Genomic DNA, 21,013 nt, shown 5'->3' with positions numbered 1-21,013 from the left:
GTGCGTGACAGAGACGTGACTGATCGCCCGGATATGGCTAGCGAGCCGACCTTTGGTGAAGAATATAAAGGAAAAGAGTCAGAGGTCAGTTGCAGCGACAAACAGCGTTTGTAGGGGAGAAATGCACTACAGTAGCACCAATTATTTTAAGAGGCGACATTTACGAGAACCTAATAGAATCTGACCCAACCAACCAGAGAAACCTATCTAACTTTTTATAATTTCCTAGCCCAGATTGTCGGTACAGGAGTCACACTTGCGTTGATAGATCATTTTGAAAATCATTACAAGTCAGTATACTTTTAGATTTGGTAATAATAATACCCGGATGAGAATAAATTGAGTCTCGGGTTCTTTACCAAGTCAAGGTTCGGATTCATGTCCGCTCTGAGTGGTTGGCTGAGTCTGTCTTGGTAGAGTAAACGCCCGGTCCTGCACACACACGACCTGGCAACACGTGCGGCGAGGAATTTATTTGTTAATTTATTTGAGTGAAGCCTTTCATAAGTGTGAAATAACAAAATGGGAGCAAAAAGGAAGAAGAAGGTAAGATTATGTTAATTATTACGCTGATTTTGTCTTTTCGTAATGCTTATATTTGTCATTGTTATCATTTGTATCTTAGGTAGTTCAGGGAGACTTTAGCTCAAGCCTGTTGGTGTTGATATCTTGTAGATAAATAAGCTGTTGCTGTTATAGAAAATCGTGTACTGTAATACTAAGGCATTCTGCTACTGCTTTAATATTTAGTGTTTTCGTATTAATCTTGGATAATTACTGAACATTGCTTTTTAATGTAATCCTTGATGGAAGTGGTCAGGCCTTAGCACCAACTTGAGGAAGTTTTCGTTAGAAGATAAAAGCTATTGGTAATTATGACACGGTAATTATTCGGTATGGTAAATTATTGCCTACTCAATTTGCTAGTTCATGAGGAAACCGCCACCACCAAAAAATGTTTACGATGGTATATAGTGAAGGTAGGATGGCTGAGAAGGCCAGATATACTGTGTCGAAATACAGGGTAATGTATGAGGAAACTGCTACCTCCAGAAGTTGTTCAGTTTCGTGCATTTTTCCACAGATGTTCCTATCATTAGAGCAAGTATTTTAGGAAAAAAGGCGACATTTAATGGAACCTGACCTAACCAACCAAAGAAACCTACCTAACTTCCTGATGTAGCCCCTGGACCCCACGCCATATTAATCAGAAGTTACTTATTTTGATATCTGGTACCAATGAAACTAACTTTGTTGAAGCATCAAGGACGGGTCGGTTGTAAACAACCGGAGCAGATGACAACTGGCTGACTCGGCAGATTTTTTATAGGAGCGTTTACGGTAAAGAAGTACCTTCTTCACGTATAAAGCACATAGAGGCATCATTTCAGTCTCATATCAGTTTTTCACCATGTTTTATCCCGTAATTTCCCCCCATCCTTCATGTCTTGCGCACTGCAGGTGACTTATAATATTATATAGAGAGAAAAAAAAAGCTGTCGTCTCTTAAAGTACTTACTATAATGATAAGAACATCTGAGCAAAAAATGAATGAAATCAAGCAACTCCTTTTAGTGATAGCCAGCTCCTCCAGTATTATTTTTATCACTGTCATCCAAAGAACATCTGTGGAAAAAAATAACGAAATCGAACAACTCCTTCTGATGTTAGCAATCTGCCCCAGTATTACCGCTTTATCATCCAAACAACACCTCAAAAATATGAACTGATTTAGAGTTTAGTATGAAATAAGTAAATTTACTAGCAGTGTGTTTACATTATGGCATCACAACTTTAAACCATAGTACACTATTGCCTCAGTTACTGGCTCTGGAGAGATTAAAAAGGGTAAGTAAGTTAAAGAAAGTATATTGCACTCAATTTAGTGCTAATGTCAGGATGAATGTTTATGTGACAAATTACATAGTATTATTCCATTAGCTTTTTGCTAAGTTTATATTTCATAGCAAAGTGTTTTCTCTACCCTGCATATGCATACCATTACACATTATTTGGATTCAATGGTACAGTATTACCCAAAAAATTATTGAATTACATTTCAGGGAGAGTCAGGAGAGGCAACAAAATACATCACAAGAAATGCAGCTGTCAAGAAGTTACAGCTCTCCTTGAAAGATTTCCGGCGATTGTGTATTCTGAAAGGCATATATCCACGTGAGCCAAACCACAGAAGAAAGGCACAGAAAGGAGACTCCAGGATCAAGACCCTTTTCCTTGTGAAAGACATTAGATATCTTCTTCATGAACCAATTATCTGGAAGTTTAGGGAGCTTAGGGTAAGTTTATTATTATGGTCCATGGAGGATATAATTATATACTAAAGTAGAATGTCTTTAGTTCCACATCATTAGAACCAACAGTTTTGCCAACATAGGATTTTTGTGAGGTAATGAGTGCCTTATAACATGGTTGCAATGGATTTTGAGACCATGAACCTAAGATGTCAATTACAATATGATTCTGAGTGTTTAGACCCTCAGACCATGAACACAGTTTATCTCATGCAAAAAAGTTACCACCGTCCCTGGGTTTCCAAATTAATCATAAGTTTAAGATTAGAATTACAACTAATTGTATAAAACAGTATAATTTGTTAGTTAATTTACTTGATTAAACTGATTTTAGTCTTGTTCAAATATTAACTCATCCTCAGTTAATCTCTAGACTTGTGTTAATTTCAAACTCAAGGTTGCTATAATATGTCTTGTTTATTAAATAATTAACATCACATAAGCTGGAGGCCCACTGATACCCCAGCCTCTTCAGATCGTCCTTGGGACTTGCCCTTAAACATTGAGTGAGAACCCCAGGCATATATATTTGTTTTATTATTATTTAATGTTTACGGTAAGGTGAATATTAAATTTTTTTCAGACATTCTTGATAAAAACAAGCAAGGCAAAAGCTAGAAAGGAACGCGATAAAGTAGAAAACCTGTACAAGAATCCGCCATTTTATCGACTGGACCACATCGTACAAGAGCGATACCCTACCTTTGTTGATGCCCTGCAAGATCTGGACGATCCTCTCACACTATGCGTTCTCTTCTCCAAAATGGCACGAACATGGCGAATACAGGATGGTAAAGGATTATATTGTTTTTATTTATCTAATACTGTATCTTAGGTACACAAAGAATGTAACTATGATGATGGATGAGTGACTAAATTTTATAGCTGTGACGGTGAATTATTGACTAAAGTATATAGCTGTGATGATGGACGAGTGACTAAAGTAGCAATATAACTGTGGTGGTGGATGGTAGACTTGATAAGATTAGCTCTATAGTTGTAGTGATGGAAAGCTGATTAAGATATTTTTATTGCAGTAAAACAAATATATTTATTTGATGGCAGCTCTCCATGCTTCACTGTCTCTTGCATCCTCTTGTCAGATTCTTAACTTTAATTTAATTTCTTAAAACTTCTCCCCATGTCATTCTTGGTCTGCTCCTGGCTCTCCATCCCTTCTTATTTAGGCTCATGCACCTCTTGTTCCATTTAGATGTTCACTCTCTACTTGTCTGTGATGATATGCTAAGGCTTATGTGGCTGCCACAGTGGATTGACTGTCTTAGTCTCTCTGATACATGGTACCTGGCACACATTGTATCAGTGATGCTGTGGATTGAATATCTGAGTCCATCTATGATACAACATGCTGATTCCAATTTACAGATACTGTGGGGTTAATCTCAATTGGTTTATGCTTGATTTGAAGAACAATTAATTACTGTTACTTCACACTATTTGTTAGCCCTGGGTAATTCTTCTTTATTGCTTACATGATGATTCATAGGTTTTGCTGTACACTAAAACTGTATTCAGTAATTAATTTTTTATTACAGTGATGCTGCATATTTGTCGTCGGTTGACTGTGGAGTTCATGCATTACGTCATAGAAACACAAGGATTAAGGAAGGCCTTCATCTCCGTCAAAGGTTATTATTATCAAGTAGAAGTAATGGGACAAACAATCACCTGGATTGCACCACATCCTTTCACTCCCCTGGTAAGAATTTTAATGTTTAAATACTTCTTACTAGATTTCTTTTTTCAGTCACTCGGACTACATTCAAGTGTTTTAATTGTCTGAATATGAAAAAAATAATTAGTGGCAGGAGTGAAGGCCCTGTGGTGAAAAGTGGAAAATGGCCATGAAATGTACATGCTATCAGTTAAGTCACAAAAAACCCACTCTAGCGTGGAAATTTGCTGTAAACGATAATGTTGATGATTATATGGTACAGTATTTGCATTTTATTTATGTGTATCACTTTTTTGTTGTATCATTATTACCAGAATAAAATGGATCTGGTCATGAATTACTGATTAATCCTAAAATTTCTTTTTCCACAGCCTACAACAGATGTTGATCTTCGTGTCATGACTGTCTTCCTTGATTTCTACATCACATTGTTGGGCTTTGTTAATTTCCGACTCTATCATAGCCTGAATATCCACTACCCACCCAAGTTACAAGGCATGAAGAGAGGTAAGTTTGTTATAGTTATAATGATAGATTTAAACTGCATGCCTGTGTTCATTATGTTTTATTATTGTGTGAGTTTTTTAAACATAATCTCATGAAACCCCCAACCAAAATGGGTAAAACATCCACTTCATTAATAACTGTTCCTTAGAAAGGAAAAACCATAAGGGAACTGTTAATATACCGAGTGAGGTATTTAAGATATAAGGCAGAGTGAGGTTCAACAGCACTAACGAGGATGCCACCATTGCTTCAAATATATTGTCTATATTTATTGCTACATTATGGGTGTATCTTCCATAGTGATGTGCTTATTATGTGGGGAAATAAAGTATATTTACTTTATAAAACTGCCATAATGAGTGCAATAACTGTTTAAATTTCAAAACAATCACTGTATAGAGATGATGATATATTTTGAATTATATTTATATCTACTGTATTGATAAAAAAAAGCACAAACTGGCAGAACATGGTAACTGGGGAACACTTCGAAAGAGGCACAGGTTCTAGGAAAAAACAGACTATTAGTGACATGAATTTGTTAAGTCAATCTGTATTATTTTATATTCATGGAATGGATGACATACTGTTCACTTAATAGTGTTAATTGTTTGGGTTCTAGGTGAAGGCTCTACATATTTCAGTCGAGTTTGTTATTGATTATATAAAAAAGAGCACCAAAGTGAACGGTGTAGTTCGTTATTACAAATACTCAATCATAGCATGTAATCATTTAATATATCTTGACTTGTTCCATGCTTGTCCAGACATCTTTTATGTACGGATTGCAGTTTGTTCACGCCACTAAAAGAAATATACTGCATCAGAAAATTAAGTATTTTTTATTCTTATATAATTTTCTATATTTAAGGTGAAGAAGAAGAGGAAGCAAGTGAGAGTTCAATTGTATCAGGGCGTGTAGCATCACTGAATATCCCTCTGCAGAGAAATAAAGTAGACGATAATGATGAAGAGGGTGGCATTGATATGCACCTGTTGGTAAGCCTCTCTCTCTCTCTCTCTATCATCCTCAGACAACACTTATTTATTGCTATGACAGGCTCTTAATTAATCTCTTTATTCCTATACAGTACAATACTGTACACCCAAAACCATTTATTTCATATCAGCATGACAAACAAGTCTATTTTCCACACAGTTTTCATTGTATGAACATAGATTTCATGCTCTTGACAGATCACCTTTGAAGTTGTGAGACAAGGGGTGGAGAGGTCGCCTGGTTGTTTATTGGCCCATGGTTGTGAGCGGCAGTTAACAACACAATCTACACATGATTTATATAGTTTTGCGTGTTTTTCATTTTTTTGTTTGTTTGGTATTTGTTATATGGTAGTAACACAAGACTTGTTACTATAGCCACATCCTCTTAGGCCTCTCCCTACCACTCTAGGCCAAGTTGTTAAATATGTTATGGTTATTTTTCAACTTGTATTTTTTTCTACTGTGTAATATGCACATACAATCTTACATACAGAGTGTGCAAAAAAATTTATCAACTAACTTTATGATCATAGGAAGAGGATGAAGACAAGTTAAAGGCAGCACGAGAGGAACAGCAAAAGAAAAAGAAACAGCAGTCTCTCTTCAAGGGGCTTAAGTTCTTCCTGAACCGTGAGACTAACTTAGAGTCTCTCACTTTTGTCATCAGGTCCTGCATGGGAGAGGTGAGTTAACTCTTTATGTGTTATCACCCCTTATATTCTCACAGGAATTGTATATGTATGTGGTAGCTGTATTTGTGTAGGTGAATCAAGTTTATTGTATTGTATTTCCATTTTAAAAATACAACTATTGTTGGAAATTTAACAGGTATCTTGGCAAAGTAGTACAGCTGAAGGCAGCACCTTCTTGGAGACAGATGAGGCAATCACACATCAGATTGTTGACAGACCGATGCACCAACAAAATTATTTGTCCAGGTAATTATTAATTGATGTTCATTACATTTTTCTGAGCATTGTAATGATCATGTTTGTCCATGTCATAAATGTTTTTTCCAAATTTTAAAGTTGGATGGTTCATTTAGAATATTCATAGCCTGTGATTGTCAGAACATGTCACAATATTTTACCTGCGATGTGTCACTTATTCACTTGATTTAGAAACTAAAATTCCTCTTATGAGCCCTCAAAACTTATTAACATTTTATTCCTGTTCTCATATTGTTCTGTACAGGGATACTCTAACTGATATGTTTATGAGGCAGAAGGCAATCAATCTGAGGTCTGTCTAAATGCAATTGGTGTAAAATGAAAGTTGTCTTATTTACTGTATGAGGGTGTGAGGAGTAGACGGAAGTCTATTGAAAGCTGATAAAAGAGTTGTTGATAAAGACTAGCTTGTGTATGTGTGAATTAGTAGTGGTAGCTATTAGCAAGTTGTTTGAAAGAGTTAGGAGATTACATCACAGAACTGTGATTTTATTTTTATTATTTGTCTAATGAAAGTAAGAATGAATGCAGAATGTAATTAAGATGTGGTGACAGTGAAACATCAAATTTCCCATATGTAGACACTGTTTTGCTGCTATCTTAGTGTTAAAATATGTTTAGTAGAAAGGCACATGTTTTAAGAAGCTTTCAGGAGAATTTTTTTAAAGGTAAATTCTAGAAGAAAGGTCATGGATGGTTCTTAAGTACTAGATACATTAAATGTACTCCTGAACATGCTGATTAATGATCTGTTGTCTGCAATTTGATATATGTATAATTACTTGTCCAAATGACATCTAGAATCTTTACATACCTTTCTAACACTAATTACTTGCTACCTATGGTTTTTACATACTGTATGTTTGAAAAGCCTGAGAACCATCCCCAAGCTATAGTGCATCTTTGTATCTGTATGTTTGGGTGAGAGTTCTTGACCAACACTTGAATGAGCCGTCAATGGTCTATGCTAAGTTAACAATATGTTGATGTTTTCCAGGTATTACATTCAACCTCAGTGGGTCTACGACTGTGTCAATGCTCGTCTACTTCTTCCAGTCCAGGATTACTTCCCAGGAGTTAACCTTCCAGCACATCTTTCACCATTTGAAAAAGAAAATGACTTGTATATTCCACCAGAAAAGAAACTGCTTATGGCTCGACAGAAAGGAGAGGTACCCATAGACCTGCCTCAGAAAATGGAAGATAGTGACGAAGATAATGAGAAAGAAGTTTATGATTGGAAGAAAATGAAAAGGCTAAAAACGAAAGAATTTAAAGGTATGTTGTTCTGAATTAACTGGTTTTAATTGTTAGTTTTCCTTGAAATTTATCACTACTGTACCTGGATTTCAATGGTGGCTTAGACCCAGCTGTCACTTTTTGTGGTGTGGGCTCCCCCAATCAGTATTATTTTTTATATAGCTCAGAGGAATGGCAGCTTTCCATTGTTGCAGAGGGTGGGGGGCATATCACACCCATTTCAAAGGGAAAATGTTCCACACTTATCCCCATTTATTACTGACTTATTTTTGTAACTGCAATTCTATCCTCTGTTTTAGGTAACTTCTCTCAGCTCACTTAAGCTATTATGTGATCGATTGTAACTTTTCCCCAAAAATGGTTTGTATAATTAAAAGGTCTTGGTACACGTGATGGACTTATAATGATGATGTTGCCTTAGCCTTATCACTCTTGTCAGGAATTGCACGACCCAGATCATGAGATATGTCTTGCCCTCCACAGTTAATCTATAGCACTCACTGCCCAGGACTATATTTTGAGGGTGGCTACCTTTTCTTTTAAGAACAAGGGTAACACATTTTACTGTCATTTCATTGGAGTTCTCATTTTTGTATTTTGCTTTTTGTACATGTTTTCACTTTTCATTTAGTTTACTGTTGTGGAAGTGTTAGTAAAAGCTCAGGGCGAAAGTTTCTCATTGGAGGATGTACTGGAAGTTTTTATATAGAGAAAAATTGTGGTCTATGTTGCTAATACAATACAAATTAAATAATAGGTGACTGTATCCAAGAATGAATGTATACAATATGTTCTTGTCATAAAATAGTTTCCAGTTTCATCACCTGAAAATTATTTGTAGAGGTTAATGGAAGCCTTTTTATTTCAGCAAAAAAGAGAGCAATGAAGGAAAAAGAAATGGAAAATGAAAAAGTAAATAAACCAATGGAAGAAGGAAAGGAAACAGAAGAAGTAAGCAAACCAATGGAAGAAGGAAAGGAAACAGAAGAAGTAAGCAAACCAATGGAAGAAGGAAAGGAAACTGGAGAAGTAAGTAAACCAATGGAAGAAGGAAAGGAAACTGGAAAAGTAAGTAAAGAAGTAAGCAAACCAGCAAAGATACCTCTCCGTAAGAAAATGAGGGTAATCCGTGGCAATGTGGCCCAACCTAAGCCGGCTGTCATAGAGAGTCAAGAAAGAGAGGAGAAGATGTTAGCAGTCATGATGATACCCAAGAAGAAGAAGAGGTTGTACAAAATCCTAAATAGGAAAGAGAAGAGACAAACTGCCAAGGTAAAGCGATTGACAGAGAAGAGGAATCTTCTTGAGGAACAAAAGAAGAAAGACAAGGCAAACAAGTTAGCTGGAAGTGTACCAGAGAAATAAGTTGTCAGATGAACAGGAAATTTTTATTATGTATTATATGAGGTAGAAATATAGTTTAAACCTCATATGTGGATTTTCTTTGTCTTCGACTTTTATAATGAGATTTTGTTCTCCAGTAAAATCTCAGAATTCTGAAAATCATGAATCAAAAAAGTCTCAGAACACCGGCACACTTAAAAGATATTCTTAAAAACTAAAAAAAATCCACATGGCACTTCTTGACAAAAATAAAGGTAGAGAAAGTTTTTAAGATTGGCCCAGGTGATAAATGCATGAGTGACGAAATTATGATTGACAGAATTACACATTATATGTACAAAACCTTACCAAATTGAGAAGCAGACCAGCAAATGAAATTTTATATGGTTGTCTGAAAGCAGTGTCTAAAATTTACTACCAAACACCCAGACCACCCGGAGACTAGATAATAGAGCTGTTTGTAAGTGAGAAAGGTTGCTTTTTCTCGTAATTAAATAGTACTTGCGGCATTTTGATGATATTTACATTATAAATTTTACAAAAATTTACCTAAACCTGAGGAATAAAAACATTGTCTCGGTCTCATTTAGAAAATTACAAGATTAAATATTTCAGTTTAGGTGGGTATGACAGATCTAAATATATAACAAAAATGATAAAAAATAAAAAATTCTTTAATGGAAATATGGTTGCTACCTCTACAAGCAGTTTGGGGATTGGGTTCAGACCCGACTACAAACGCTCTACCACCCCCATTGACTTAACAATGAAACTCTTCAAGGAGTTCTCCCCGGAGCTTGCTAAACCCCTATGCTCCATCATCAATGCTTCTCTCAGTGAAGCCAGATGCCCAGCTGACTGGAAGACCTCTTATGTATCACCAGTGCCCAAGTCAACCAGCCCACAATCCTTAAATCAGCTACGACCTATTGCAATCACCCCAATACCCAGCCTAATCTGTGAAAGCTTTGTGTTCGACTGGGCTTATGCTGATATTGCAGGAGTCGTAGACCCTCAGCAATTTAGCAACATGAAAACTTCCTCCACCACTCACTGTCTTGTCAGCTTTCTCGATTACATATACCGCCATCTCGAGAAACGAAAAAAACGTCTGTAGCTATCGCCTTCATTGATTTCACTAAAGCGTTGACCTAGTGGACCACAATATAATCATCAACAAAGCTATTGACCTCGGGCTTAGGAGAAGTCTTATACCATGTGTACAGACTTCCTCAGTGACCGACGCCAAGCTGTACGCTTCCGAGGGGCTGTCTCCACCTTTCAGTCACTCACCTGTGGCGTCCCCCAAGGCATCAAGATGGGACCACTCTGCTTCCTTATGCTCATCAATGATGCCCTAAGAGAAACCCCTGCTCGCTGGAAATATGTCGACGACTCCACCATTGGGATCAGCGTCAACAATTCTGCTCCCAAATTTACCGCCCTTCAGGATTTATTGAACAGTCTCTAAAACTGGGCCACCAACAACCATGTCACCATCAACCATACCAAGACCATGGTTATGCACATCAACCTCTCCTCCGACATTGTCCCACCTCCTTCCATTACTCTAGGTCCGAACACACTCCAGGTTGTAGATTCCACGAAGCTCCTCAGCGTCACCATAGACAACAAACTAAATTGGAAACCACACGTCTGGTTATCAAATCCTCCAGTTTCCGTCTCCACCTCTGTGACTCAAGTCCTCGGAGTTCCTGCACACGAGCTCCTCAGTGTTTACACAACATTCATACTTCCCAAGCTCACCTATGCCTCCCCCACCTGGTCTTCCTCTAAATGCCACACAAGCGTAAACACCTAGAAAAGTGCAAAAGAGGGCATGCAAGATTATTCTCTCCCTTCCTACTCCACATATCAAGAAGCGCTCAACACACTGACCCTTTCGACTCTCACTGACCATCACCACGACCTCATCTGCAAATTTGGTAGAAGCTTCTACACCATCCCGCGACACGGCTCCTACTACCACCTGAGATCCCTAGTCCGAGAATTTGACCACAACCGCATCCAGCCCATCGTTACTGACTGCATTAGCTATAAGAACAGCCCAGTCCCAACCATTGTAAAATATCAATAACTTGTAATAAATCAGTTCATTCACTCCCAGTAAACACTACTCCTTGCACTGTCACTATGTTGAAATGAACTGTAGTTTGAGCTTTTCCCCATCTAGTTATTATATGTCTTATTTGTGTCACTCATGTTACTTGTATATTATCTGTAATTCGTAACCCATTCCCCAAATATGTAACTGTATATTTTCAGCCTTCTGGCTGCCAAGCTCTTTCAATAAACGTTAATTATTATTATTTATTATTACAGCACACAGGTGGCTGGAGCGGCAGAACTCGGTACGGTATATGGGTTGTTCAATTTGAGAGATAAGATATGCTATGTATATACAGTACTGAACTCTGAATACATAAGGTCCACAAATTTAATGTTTTCAAATTGGTAAACAGTCAGTGTTGGATTAAATTTTTAAGTTTACCTGCTACCAATTCCAAGTTTGTGATCAGATCTTACAGTAATGCCAGCTGGTGTATGTGGTGCAAGATGAGACAGTTATGTGTAGTGGGTGTGATGTTGGGTGGCACCTGATCAGCAGCAAACTGCATCTTGATAAGCTTACTGTTATTTATTTATTTTTTTTTTTTTACAAATTGTGATACTAACCAAGTTTCATTGTATTTAATCACCTTGGTTTCTAATTAATGTTAATTTCACAAATGGATGTTTGAGTTATATTTCATATTGTTGATATTTATAAAAACAGGTAAGTGTTGTGGAATCCAGGAAAAAAATCACAAGAAAAAAAAGTCAGATAAAAAGCAAGGGAAAAAACCTAATCTAACCTAACCTACGTGCAATGCCATCATATATACAGTATATTGTGTTGTCGATGTGTACATGTCATGTGACTTTATTTCCATCCACCGTTGTGTGGTGGATGAGGAGACCATACCGTCTTATGTACTTGTGTGTGACTGGTGGACAGAAGGGATGCTGGTGTGAGAACTGTTATTGGTGGAGGGCCTATGTGTACATTAAAGGTGGCATAGGGGTGAATGTTAACTTTACAAATGTTTATTTAGGTAAAGGTAGAAAACATAGTGGAGTGTGCCAATTCTCCCACCCTTTGTTTATTGCCGGCATTGGAAACTTGAAAAAATTTTAGTTTCATGTAATATTTTAGAGTTTTATTTAATGTGAAGTTAGTCCCATAGGCTTGGTAATCCAGGGCCCAGATTCACTAACAAGTTATGAACATCGTAAAGTGCTTAAGAGTTCATAATCTCCTGTGTTGGTAATCCACTAAAGACTTACAGAGTCTACAACTCGATTTAAAATGGCTGACTTTTCTTCATAACTGGGTGACTGCAGGTCTTATAAGCTTCTGCAGGGGTGGAAATAAGGCCTTTTTCTCTACTACTATACAACCTGTACCAAAAACACAGCTGGTGTTTCATTTTTTTTTCTTACAAGTATTTTTTCAAAGGTTTTGATTAATAAATACTGCTCTTTTTTTGTCAAAGTAGTGAAATGTATTATCTTATCCTAATCTAACCTAACCTAGCCTGAACTAACCTAACCTTAACATACCTTACCCAACCTAACCTGAATTTACCTTTCCTTTTTTTATAATAAATTTGCAGAGATAATCAAAGGTTAAAATGCATAATAGTGTATTGCAAGTTATATATATATATATATATATATATATATATATATATATATATATATATATATATATATATATATATATATATATATATATATATATATATATATATATATATATATATATATCATCAACAGATTTATCGATATGTTGGAGAAATAAATGTAAAAAGTTTATCTCTGCAAACATATTTTTAAAAAGATGTTGAAGTTTTTCTAGAAAACTTAATTGTTTGTCATGCTCATTGCGGCTTTCCGTGTTGTGTAAAGGCGCTGACATTACACTACAATAGTCTTGAGTTAGGTAAGGTAAGGTAACATTGGGTTAGGTAAGGCTACATTAGGTTAGGTAAGGTAACATAGGTTAGGTAAGGTAATGTAACATTAGGTTAGGTTAGGTACGGTTGGGTAAAATACATTTCACTAATTTTGTGGCGTAAAGACATTGCTACTGAAGGTATCATATCAAAAACCTATGAACATAATTTTTTTTTTAAGAAAAAATGCTATACCACTGTTATGCATTTTTACTTACTTTTATTAGGTTTAATGAACGTAGATTGGGTTAGGTATTATTTAACTATGATTTCAGTGTTGAACTTTTTGTCTTTAACCATTACAATGATAATTATGAACGTTTTGGCTATAAATCACTTATTCATTACCTAAGGAAAATACTGTAAGAAAAATAAATCTTTATAATTTCATTCCTCTTACTATACTCCCCGGTAGACCGCATACTATAGTAGCACCATAATTATAAGGGAAAGACGATGAATTATAATAATCACAGTAAAATTCAAACACAGGTGTACATGACGGTGAACGGAAACAAAGTCACCTGTCTTGTACATATTGACAAATATATATGACGGCATTGCACGTAGGTTAGGTTAGGTTAAGTAAGGTTAGGTTAGGTTAAGTAAGGTCAGGTTAGGTTTTTCCGTGACTTTTGTCTGACTTTCTTGTGACTTTTTTTCCTGGAAACTACATGACGGGTCAATTTTTAGTAGAGGACATAATTTGATTTAGTATTTTGCATTTAATTTTAATTTCAGACAAAAAACCAAGACGAATCTCTTTTATGATCCTTTTCTTGCATTTTACAGTCAAGTAAAGTCCATTAAAGATTTCCCAAAGTTAACATCAACCACCTAAAACATGAGATTGTTAATAAAAATTAACTAGAATATTTTACAATATTTTCCTACAAGTATTTGCTTGACAGATTACCCTCAATACTGACTGAACTCTTCTTTACTGGTGAATGTAAGGATTATAATACTACACTACAGCGTTAGAATCCTTGGTTAATGTCACCAGCTGATGTTAAAGAGGAGTGAGTATCTACACGTCTTCTGTACCATCCTGTGACGCTCTGTTGTTTCCTATGTGGTCTCGACCCTCCACATTACCGTGATTCAGTTTGTGTATTTTGTGTTGTGTTGGGTCGCAGTTTCTGATCGTAGTAAAAAACTATTGGTTATTGTTGTCTTTCATGAATAACTGAAGGAAGAGAATACATCAAATTATCGGTGAGTGTTATATGATATGTTACGTGGTGTGTTCACTTGATGTTGTCTTGGTGTTTTGCTATTAAAAGAAGTTGTGAGGAGACTGACTGGTGGCCCTATCTTCAGTCTCCCTTTAACTCTTGCCAAAAGATACCACTAATATACCTGATGTTGATTTCAGGACCTTTTGTTTCACTCCTAAGTTTGATTTATATTGATTACGAATATCAATATTGTGGACTGTTTTCTTGTGTTGCTATTTATCATTTTAATTTCCTTCAGCAATGTTTATCAACTCTCGAATTGTTCCTAGGTAAAGTTAATAAGACCTCTGCCAGCTTAGAAGTAAATTTACAAAACGATTGCTAAAAGACTATATTTGTAATTGTTTTTAGTATTCAAAATATGTTTGTGGAGACCGTGAGATAAAAAATTAAGGGTCAGCTATTTTCCCCCTAATGCAGTGCCTGTGCCCTCAACACTGGTAAGTAAAGAAAAGAGCAAGCAATGAACTATAGGTAGTACATTTTAGAAACAACAAGCAGTAATACTTGAGTGGTCTGGCCAGACTACCAATGTGAGGAAATTTCTCCATAGAAGATAAAGCCTTCTTACCTCGAGAAACTAAAGAAAATGCAGGAAGAATATGTTTTACATAATTTCACTTTAGACTTTTTACATTTTCTGTCTCCGGTGGAACTGCTTCTGTTTACCACGTTTATTTTCTGCAACTGTATGTTTGTTCGGGAAGGATTTATTTTATGCCATAATGGGAATTTAAACCAAAATAGATTTTTCTTATATTTTTTATGGTGATTTGAACAAAATATGACTTATTTCCATGGAAAATGCTTATTTATAGAGATATTATCTCTTAACACTAACAATGAAAATGATTTCTTCTAAAGTGGGTAGGGCTTTGAAGATTAATGAAAATGTGGGTTAAAACACACACACACACACACCAAAGAAACCTTTGAAAACCCAACCTAACCTTTTCTAACCTATATTATACTCTATTATGGTGTACTTATACCAAAAATCTAATATATGTGATGGGTGTACATAAAGTGAACCAGTGAATGTGGTTTCATACACAACCAATCAAGCAAAAAAAAGGCAGTGAGGTTCATTCTTGACTTAAAAGCAAATTTTTTAATAATTTTTATTAGTTTGACAATACAGTACACAAATGCAGTGGCGGCTTCCAAGCGGCAATGTTGTTGTCCTTTCCTTACGTCGTCGTCCTTTCCTTCACGTGCCTTGATTCTTTCCTTCGTCGTAGTCCTTTCCTTCGTCGTCGTGGTCCTTTTCATACGTCGTCGACCTTTCCTTACGTCGTCGTCGACCTTTCCTTACGTCGTCGACCTTTCCTTACGTCGTCGTCGTCCTTTCCTTACGTCGCTTTCCTTACACACAAATTCTTGACATCTCTTTTGGCCTCGACTTCCAGGTCATATGTGAAAGAGTACATAGGGTATAAATATTTTACAAACTTTTATACACAGGATAATAAAATGATTTCCCCTATGGACTATAGCTAAGTAAATTTTATTAAATCTAGGACGAGGACTGATTGGTGCCTGAAATATGCACCTTAATTGAGAAGTTGTTTTTTAAACATTCTAAATTTTCAAAGAACCATATCTGAAAAATATGTTATAGGACCACAATTAGTACCTGTACAGTACATTGAGGTTACCCATATACAATGCCATGTAGAAAATCTACGCAACTGGGCCAAATAAAAGGAATGGGTACAGGTAATTGGTTGAGTCCGAGTGAATAAGTGTGGGAATGGTGATATACTGTGGTTTCGATAAGTGCTTGGGTGGCTAGCCTTCTGGTGAAAGAAGTTGGGGGAATCTGAAGGTGTTCCATCAACTCTACAGTGCAAAACAAGTAACGTGATTTAAGGCATGACTAAGGAGATTTCTGTACAAGTTAAATTTGACACATGGGGTGATGTTTCCAAGCTTAGACTGTACTGAGTGATTGATGTATCACTGCTAACAAGGAAACTGGCACCCCAACACATGACATGAGCTGTGAACTTGGCCTCCGATCCATATTTCTTCAAGTTTAAAAATGTATGACATGACTGTATACATGGATTATATGTCATATAAACTTATTATTACAGTTGGTGATGGAGATATTTTATACTATATAACCTAGATTTTAACTCGACTGGTAACGTAGGTATGTACCCAGGTCAGAGTGAAATGTTTTACGTTACTTTTCGCGAGACGAGGCGTTAGGTTGTTTTATTCTTATGTCTTGGGGTGGGAAGCTGGCAGGTCGGGTCCTCGTCGCAAGTTCTTGAGATCACGTGGTTCAGAAGAGCCTGTAAGCTGAAGAATGTTAAGTACTTGAGCTTTATTTTAGGTACCTACTTACCTTTGATAGTAGCTTATGTGTGGACTTACATTTTGGCAGATGTTCCTCTCATGTGCTTCACAGATTAGCACAAAAATTTCTTCTAAGGTTCATTACCTGGAGAAGTTCTTGCATGTGTCAGTGGGTCTGTTCAGGACTCCTGTGTTGCATCTCCTGAGTAGCTGCTGGCTGATTTGGGAGTTGATTTGGACTTCTTGCCTTGTATAGCTGTTAGTTGTCATTCAGGATGTTGTGGGGGTATTTAGAGGGTACAGTACTTCCATTAGCACGTTTCACTAACGTGTCACTGGTATATTAATCGTGAAATATGTACTTTAGTGACGTATTTTCACAGCACTAAAACCTGGTACAGTACTTCTTTATGTAATTCTAGTTAGCTCTCTGTTGATGTTGGAGAAGCTCAAGAAAACTTTCCTTTCCTTAAAAGCATTTTCTTAGACAGTGGTGTGACATACCACTGTCTAAGATTATTGCGAGTCTTTGTATTCCTGCATTTTTCTAAGATGCAGCTGTTAGTTGGGTATACATACTGTACTATCAGAAGTGGAATATCAGTGCCATCGATCGCATTGGAGTCCGTGTTTCTTAGAACATAATTGTCTTGTGTCCCTATGATGGACCATGCTTAATGTTATGTGTGTGTGTGTACAGTATATAGTGTAGGTCTCTCCCTCCCTGGTGTACGTCTTTCAGGTCCTCCTTCTATGTACGTCTTTAAGGTCTTTCCCTTCTGTGTGTGTCTTTCAGGTCCGTCCTCTGTGTACGTCTTTCAGGTCTTCCCTTTGTGTACGTCTTTCAGGTCCTTCCCCTCATGTACGTCTTTCAGGTCCTCCCTTCTATGTACGTCTTTAAGGTCTTTCCCTCTATGTACGTCTTTCAGGTCTTTCCTCCATGTACGTCTTTAGGTCCTTCCCTCTATGTACGTCTTCCAGTTCTTTTCCCCTCGTCTTTCAGGTCCGTCCCTCTATGTACGTCTTTCAGGTCTTTCCCTCTGTGTACGTCTTTAAGGTCTTTCCCTCTATGTACGTCTTTCAGGTCTTTCCTCTTATGTGCGTCTTTCAGGTCCTTCCCTCTATGTACGTCTTTCAGGTCCTTCCCTCTGTGTACGTCTTTCAGGTCTTTCCCCTCTGTACGTCTTTCAGGTCCGTCCCCTCTATGTACGTCTTTCAGGTCCTTCCCTCTATGTACGTCTTTCAGGTCTTTCCCTCTGTGCGTCTTTCAGGTCCGTCCCTCTGTGTACGTCTTTCAGGTCCTTCCCTCGTGTACGTCTTTCAGGTCCTTCCTCTATATGTACGTCTTCACCCAGTCCCTGTTTTGTTTACATTCTAGCAAGTAATCGACGCCAAGCCCAGCGCCATAATTTTCACCAGTTTGTCATCGTGTCGTGGTGTTGACTTTTTCCAAGTAAAGGTGAGGGAGAAGTGAAGTTGTTTATGTTTGGTGTGTATGTTGTTGGTGTTGGATGATGAACTTGGGGCCGTACCTGGTGAAAAATACCCCAAGGTATTTTAGTTGGTGCACTATTATTCAAGCCGTTACTGTACCAGCATTCCTGTTCGTTGGCCTATACATGTGGATAGGCTTTTTGCGTTCCTTGAGTGTTGTTTGTTTTTTTAATGGTAAGAATTATTACTGGGTAGGCCTGCATACACCATTGAATCAAGATTACAGTGATTTAGTGAACATGGGAGTAAATATAGAGTTGAAATTACAGAACCAGCGGCTGTATCGCACAAAACTAACTTAATCCGTTATAGGTTGTGTACTGAAACTGCGATTACTTTAGCCAAAAATTATAGATGGTAAGTTTTTGGCTTCTCTACCTCTTAATGTTGACTTGACTGGGCCTGTTGGTGACTGTATATAATTCGTGAAAGGAGAGAGAAACACCTGACATATTGACTTGGATATCAGTGTCAGGTTCATTGGTGTTGGAAGTGTCTATGGTAGTAATTTTGTGGGTTTACGTTGAGTACCTATCGTTGTGGGGTGAGGGTGGGAGTGCCAAGGGTTGAGGTGGAGTAGAAAGTACCACAGTGGGCTGAGGGTGGAAGTGCCAGGGGTTGATGTGGAGTAGGAAGTACCACAGTGAGTTGAAGGAGGAAGTGCCAGGGGTTGAGATGGAGTAGGAAGTACCTCAGTGACTTGAAGGAGGGAGTGCCAGAGGTTGATGTGGAGTAGAAAGTATCAATGTAGACTGGAGTGAGGGAGGAAATATTAGAGGATAGGGCGGCTTGAGACGTGCCAGAGAATAGGATAAGACGGGAAGTACCAGGTTGAGGGTGAGGCGGTAAGTGCCAGTCTGAGGGGCAAGGAGGTGAGTGCCAGGTGGCAGTATAGGGACGTGGCGCCCCGTCGTCACGAGTCGAAGGGGTCGTCGCTCTCCACCGTAGAAAAAAATTAACTAATCACACTTTTTCTGTCTCTCTCTTCCGCATACCTCGCGCTTCTGTGGCCCCGCCCTCACCCCGCCCCTCTCCTCACCCGCCCTTCTCCCTCTCGCCCCCCTTCTGCTGCCCTCACACCTCACCCACCGCCATTACCTCCCCCCCACACCCTCCACCCTCTTTTCTTCTCTCTCGATATCTACCACACTTCTCCTATCACCATTGCCCCCCCCTCCCTACCCACCGATCATTCCTTTCCCACCCTCATTATTTCTCCCCACCCACCATATCTCCCACCTCAACACCTCCCTTAGCAGCACACATCTTCCACTTCCTCGCATCTCCCCACCCACCTCCATACCCCTCCACCCACCTCCATACCCCCACCCACCTCCATACCCCCCACCCACCTCCATACCCCCACCCACCTCCATACCCCCCACCCACCTCCATACCCCCCACCCACCTCCATGCCCCCCCCCATCCCCCACCCACCTCCTCACCCCCCCCACCTAACCCCCCACCCACCTCCATACCCCCCTACCCACCTGCATACATTGTATTTTTTATGTAAAGTTTATACAGCAATCTATTGATGGCTTAATACAATATACATCTATTATATATACAGGGTATAATTATCTGCTCATACAAGATACTATGGGACTCTGTTAGGGATTAATGAGTCGTTAATACTAATTATAGTCCGACTGTAAACAAGGTTAATGGGTCGTTTAATCAGTGCTTGCTGGAGGAACACTGTGTCTTAATGTATCACCGACAGATAAGGATTTATTACACACGGTGGATGAAGTTATGTCCCCCTGTGTGTAGAGGTGTTCATATAGGCTGTGATGCGCCCTGACAACCGATGGATATGTTCAAGCACTGGTGTGTGTGTGTGTGTGTGTGTGTGTGTGTGTGTGTGTGTGTGTGTGTGTGTGTGTGTGTGTGTGTGTGTGTGTGTGTGTGTGTGTGTGTGTGTGTGTGTGTGTGTGTGTGTGTGTGTGTGTGTGTGTGTGTGTGTGTGTGTGTGTGTGTGTGTGTGTGTGTGTGTGTGTGTGTGTGTGTGTGTGTGTGTGTGTGTGTGTGTGTGTGTGTGTGTGTGTGTGTGTGTGTGTGTGTGTGTGTGTGTGTGTGTGTGTGTGTGTGTGTGTGTGTGTGTGTGTGTGTGTGTGTGTGTGTGTGTGTGTGTGTGTGTGTGTGTGTGTGTGTGTGTGTGTGTGTGTGTGTGTGTGTGTGTGTGTGTAAAAATTAGTTATATCAACACACACACACAGGTTCTCCAAAATTTATCTTGCCTTTACTTTAAAATTTAACGAAACATTTACTCTAACAAGGTATATTTTTTTCCACACTGTCGAAACTGCACTAAGATGTCACCCTAAATAGATGTATTTTCGTAATCCCAATCAAGGGAAAATATTAACCTACCCGTAAGAATATTCTTTTGAGAGCCTGGACGCGGCCACCATCTGAAGTAGCTTTACACATTAACCCCCACAGGGAACGTTACATCTCCGTCAGTAGCGTTTGTTATCTGGTAGATGTTATTTATATTCTGCTCAACACACTATTTAGTCCTGGTGTAATTATTTTTGTGTACCGAGAATTTATGTAGAGAAACGTCACTCGTCCCTCCAATTGGGTGCTTCAGAAGTTGAGTTTTGTGTTTCGTGTCATTACCTAGTGAGTGACGGTGAACATTACAGTGACTTTACTCACCCGTTGTCACTGCCAGATTGTTGATATTAACTAGAGTGAGGGAGGCACAGTTCTCTTGTCCTCTCGTAGACAGCTTCATCATAATCAACTATGGTGGTATCCCAAGATCTCGTTGAAATGTTTTAAGTTAATATCTCTGTTTAATGACCCGTAATCTGTCAACAGTAATGAAGGTAATTAATTGTGTGAGACTGATAAGACATTGACTATCTAG

General features: G+C 38.2%; 2 protein-coding genes across 19 annotated transcripts in view; both read left to right on the top strand.

Moving 5' to 3' along the window:
• Positions 1-413: 413 nt before the first annotated feature.
• LOC121873866 (pescadillo-like) lies at positions 414-9,157 on the top strand. The gene is made up of 10 exons (XM_042377694.1): positions 414-546; positions 2,064-2,297; positions 2,896-3,103; positions 3,869-4,032; positions 4,380-4,515; positions 5,387-5,514; positions 6,051-6,200; positions 6,346-6,455; positions 7,465-7,745; positions 8,596-9,157. The coding sequence occupies exons 1-10, from the start codon at positions 523-525 to the stop codon at positions 9,090-9,092; spliced, it is 1,932 nt and encodes a 643-aa protein (XP_042233628.1). The 5' UTR covers positions 414-522; the 3' UTR covers positions 9,093-9,157.
• A 5,013-nt stretch (positions 9,158-14,170) lies between these two features.
• LOC121873864 (mitogen-activated protein kinase kinase kinase 7-interacting protein 3 homolog) overlaps positions 14,171-21,013 on the top strand; it is a 112,469-nt gene continuing 105,626 nt past the window's right edge. For 10 of the 18 annotated variants that reach the window (XR_006090316.1, XR_006090315.1, XM_042377692.1 and 7 more), the window contains exon 1: positions 14,172-14,308. The gene's annotated coding sequence lies outside the window, so the exon portion shown is untranslated. Of the gene's footprint in view, positions 14,309-21,013 lie in introns of all 18 variants that reach the window. The other 8 variants (XM_042377678.1, XM_042377673.1, XM_042377677.1 and 5 more) reach the window with 5 other exon arrangements.

This window comes from Homarus americanus, unplaced genomic scaffold, assembly GCF_018991925.1.
Source record: "Homarus americanus isolate GMGI-L3 unplaced genomic scaffold, GMGI_Hamer_2.0 scaffold25827, whole genome shotgun sequence".
Classification (NCBI taxonomy): Eukaryota; Metazoa; Arthropoda; class Malacostraca; order Decapoda; family Nephropidae; genus Homarus; species Homarus americanus.
The sequence above is the reverse complement of the archived record's forward strand: the minus strand, read 5'-3'. Positions and strand labels throughout refer to the sequence as shown.

Excerpts from the sequence above, each read along its gene's own strand:
- LOC121873866 (XM_042377694.1), top strand. The coding sequence starts at position 523 with ATGGGAGCAAAAAGGAAGAAGAAG. Across the intron at positions 2,298-2,895 it reads GGAAGTTTAGGGAGCTTAGG|ACATTCTTGATAAAAACAAG; the intron begins GTAAGTTTATTA and ends AATTTTTTTCAG. Across the intron at positions 4,033-4,379 it reads CACATCCTTTCACTCCCCTG|CCTACAACAGATGTTGATCT; the intron begins GTAAGAATTTTA and ends CTTTTTCCACAG.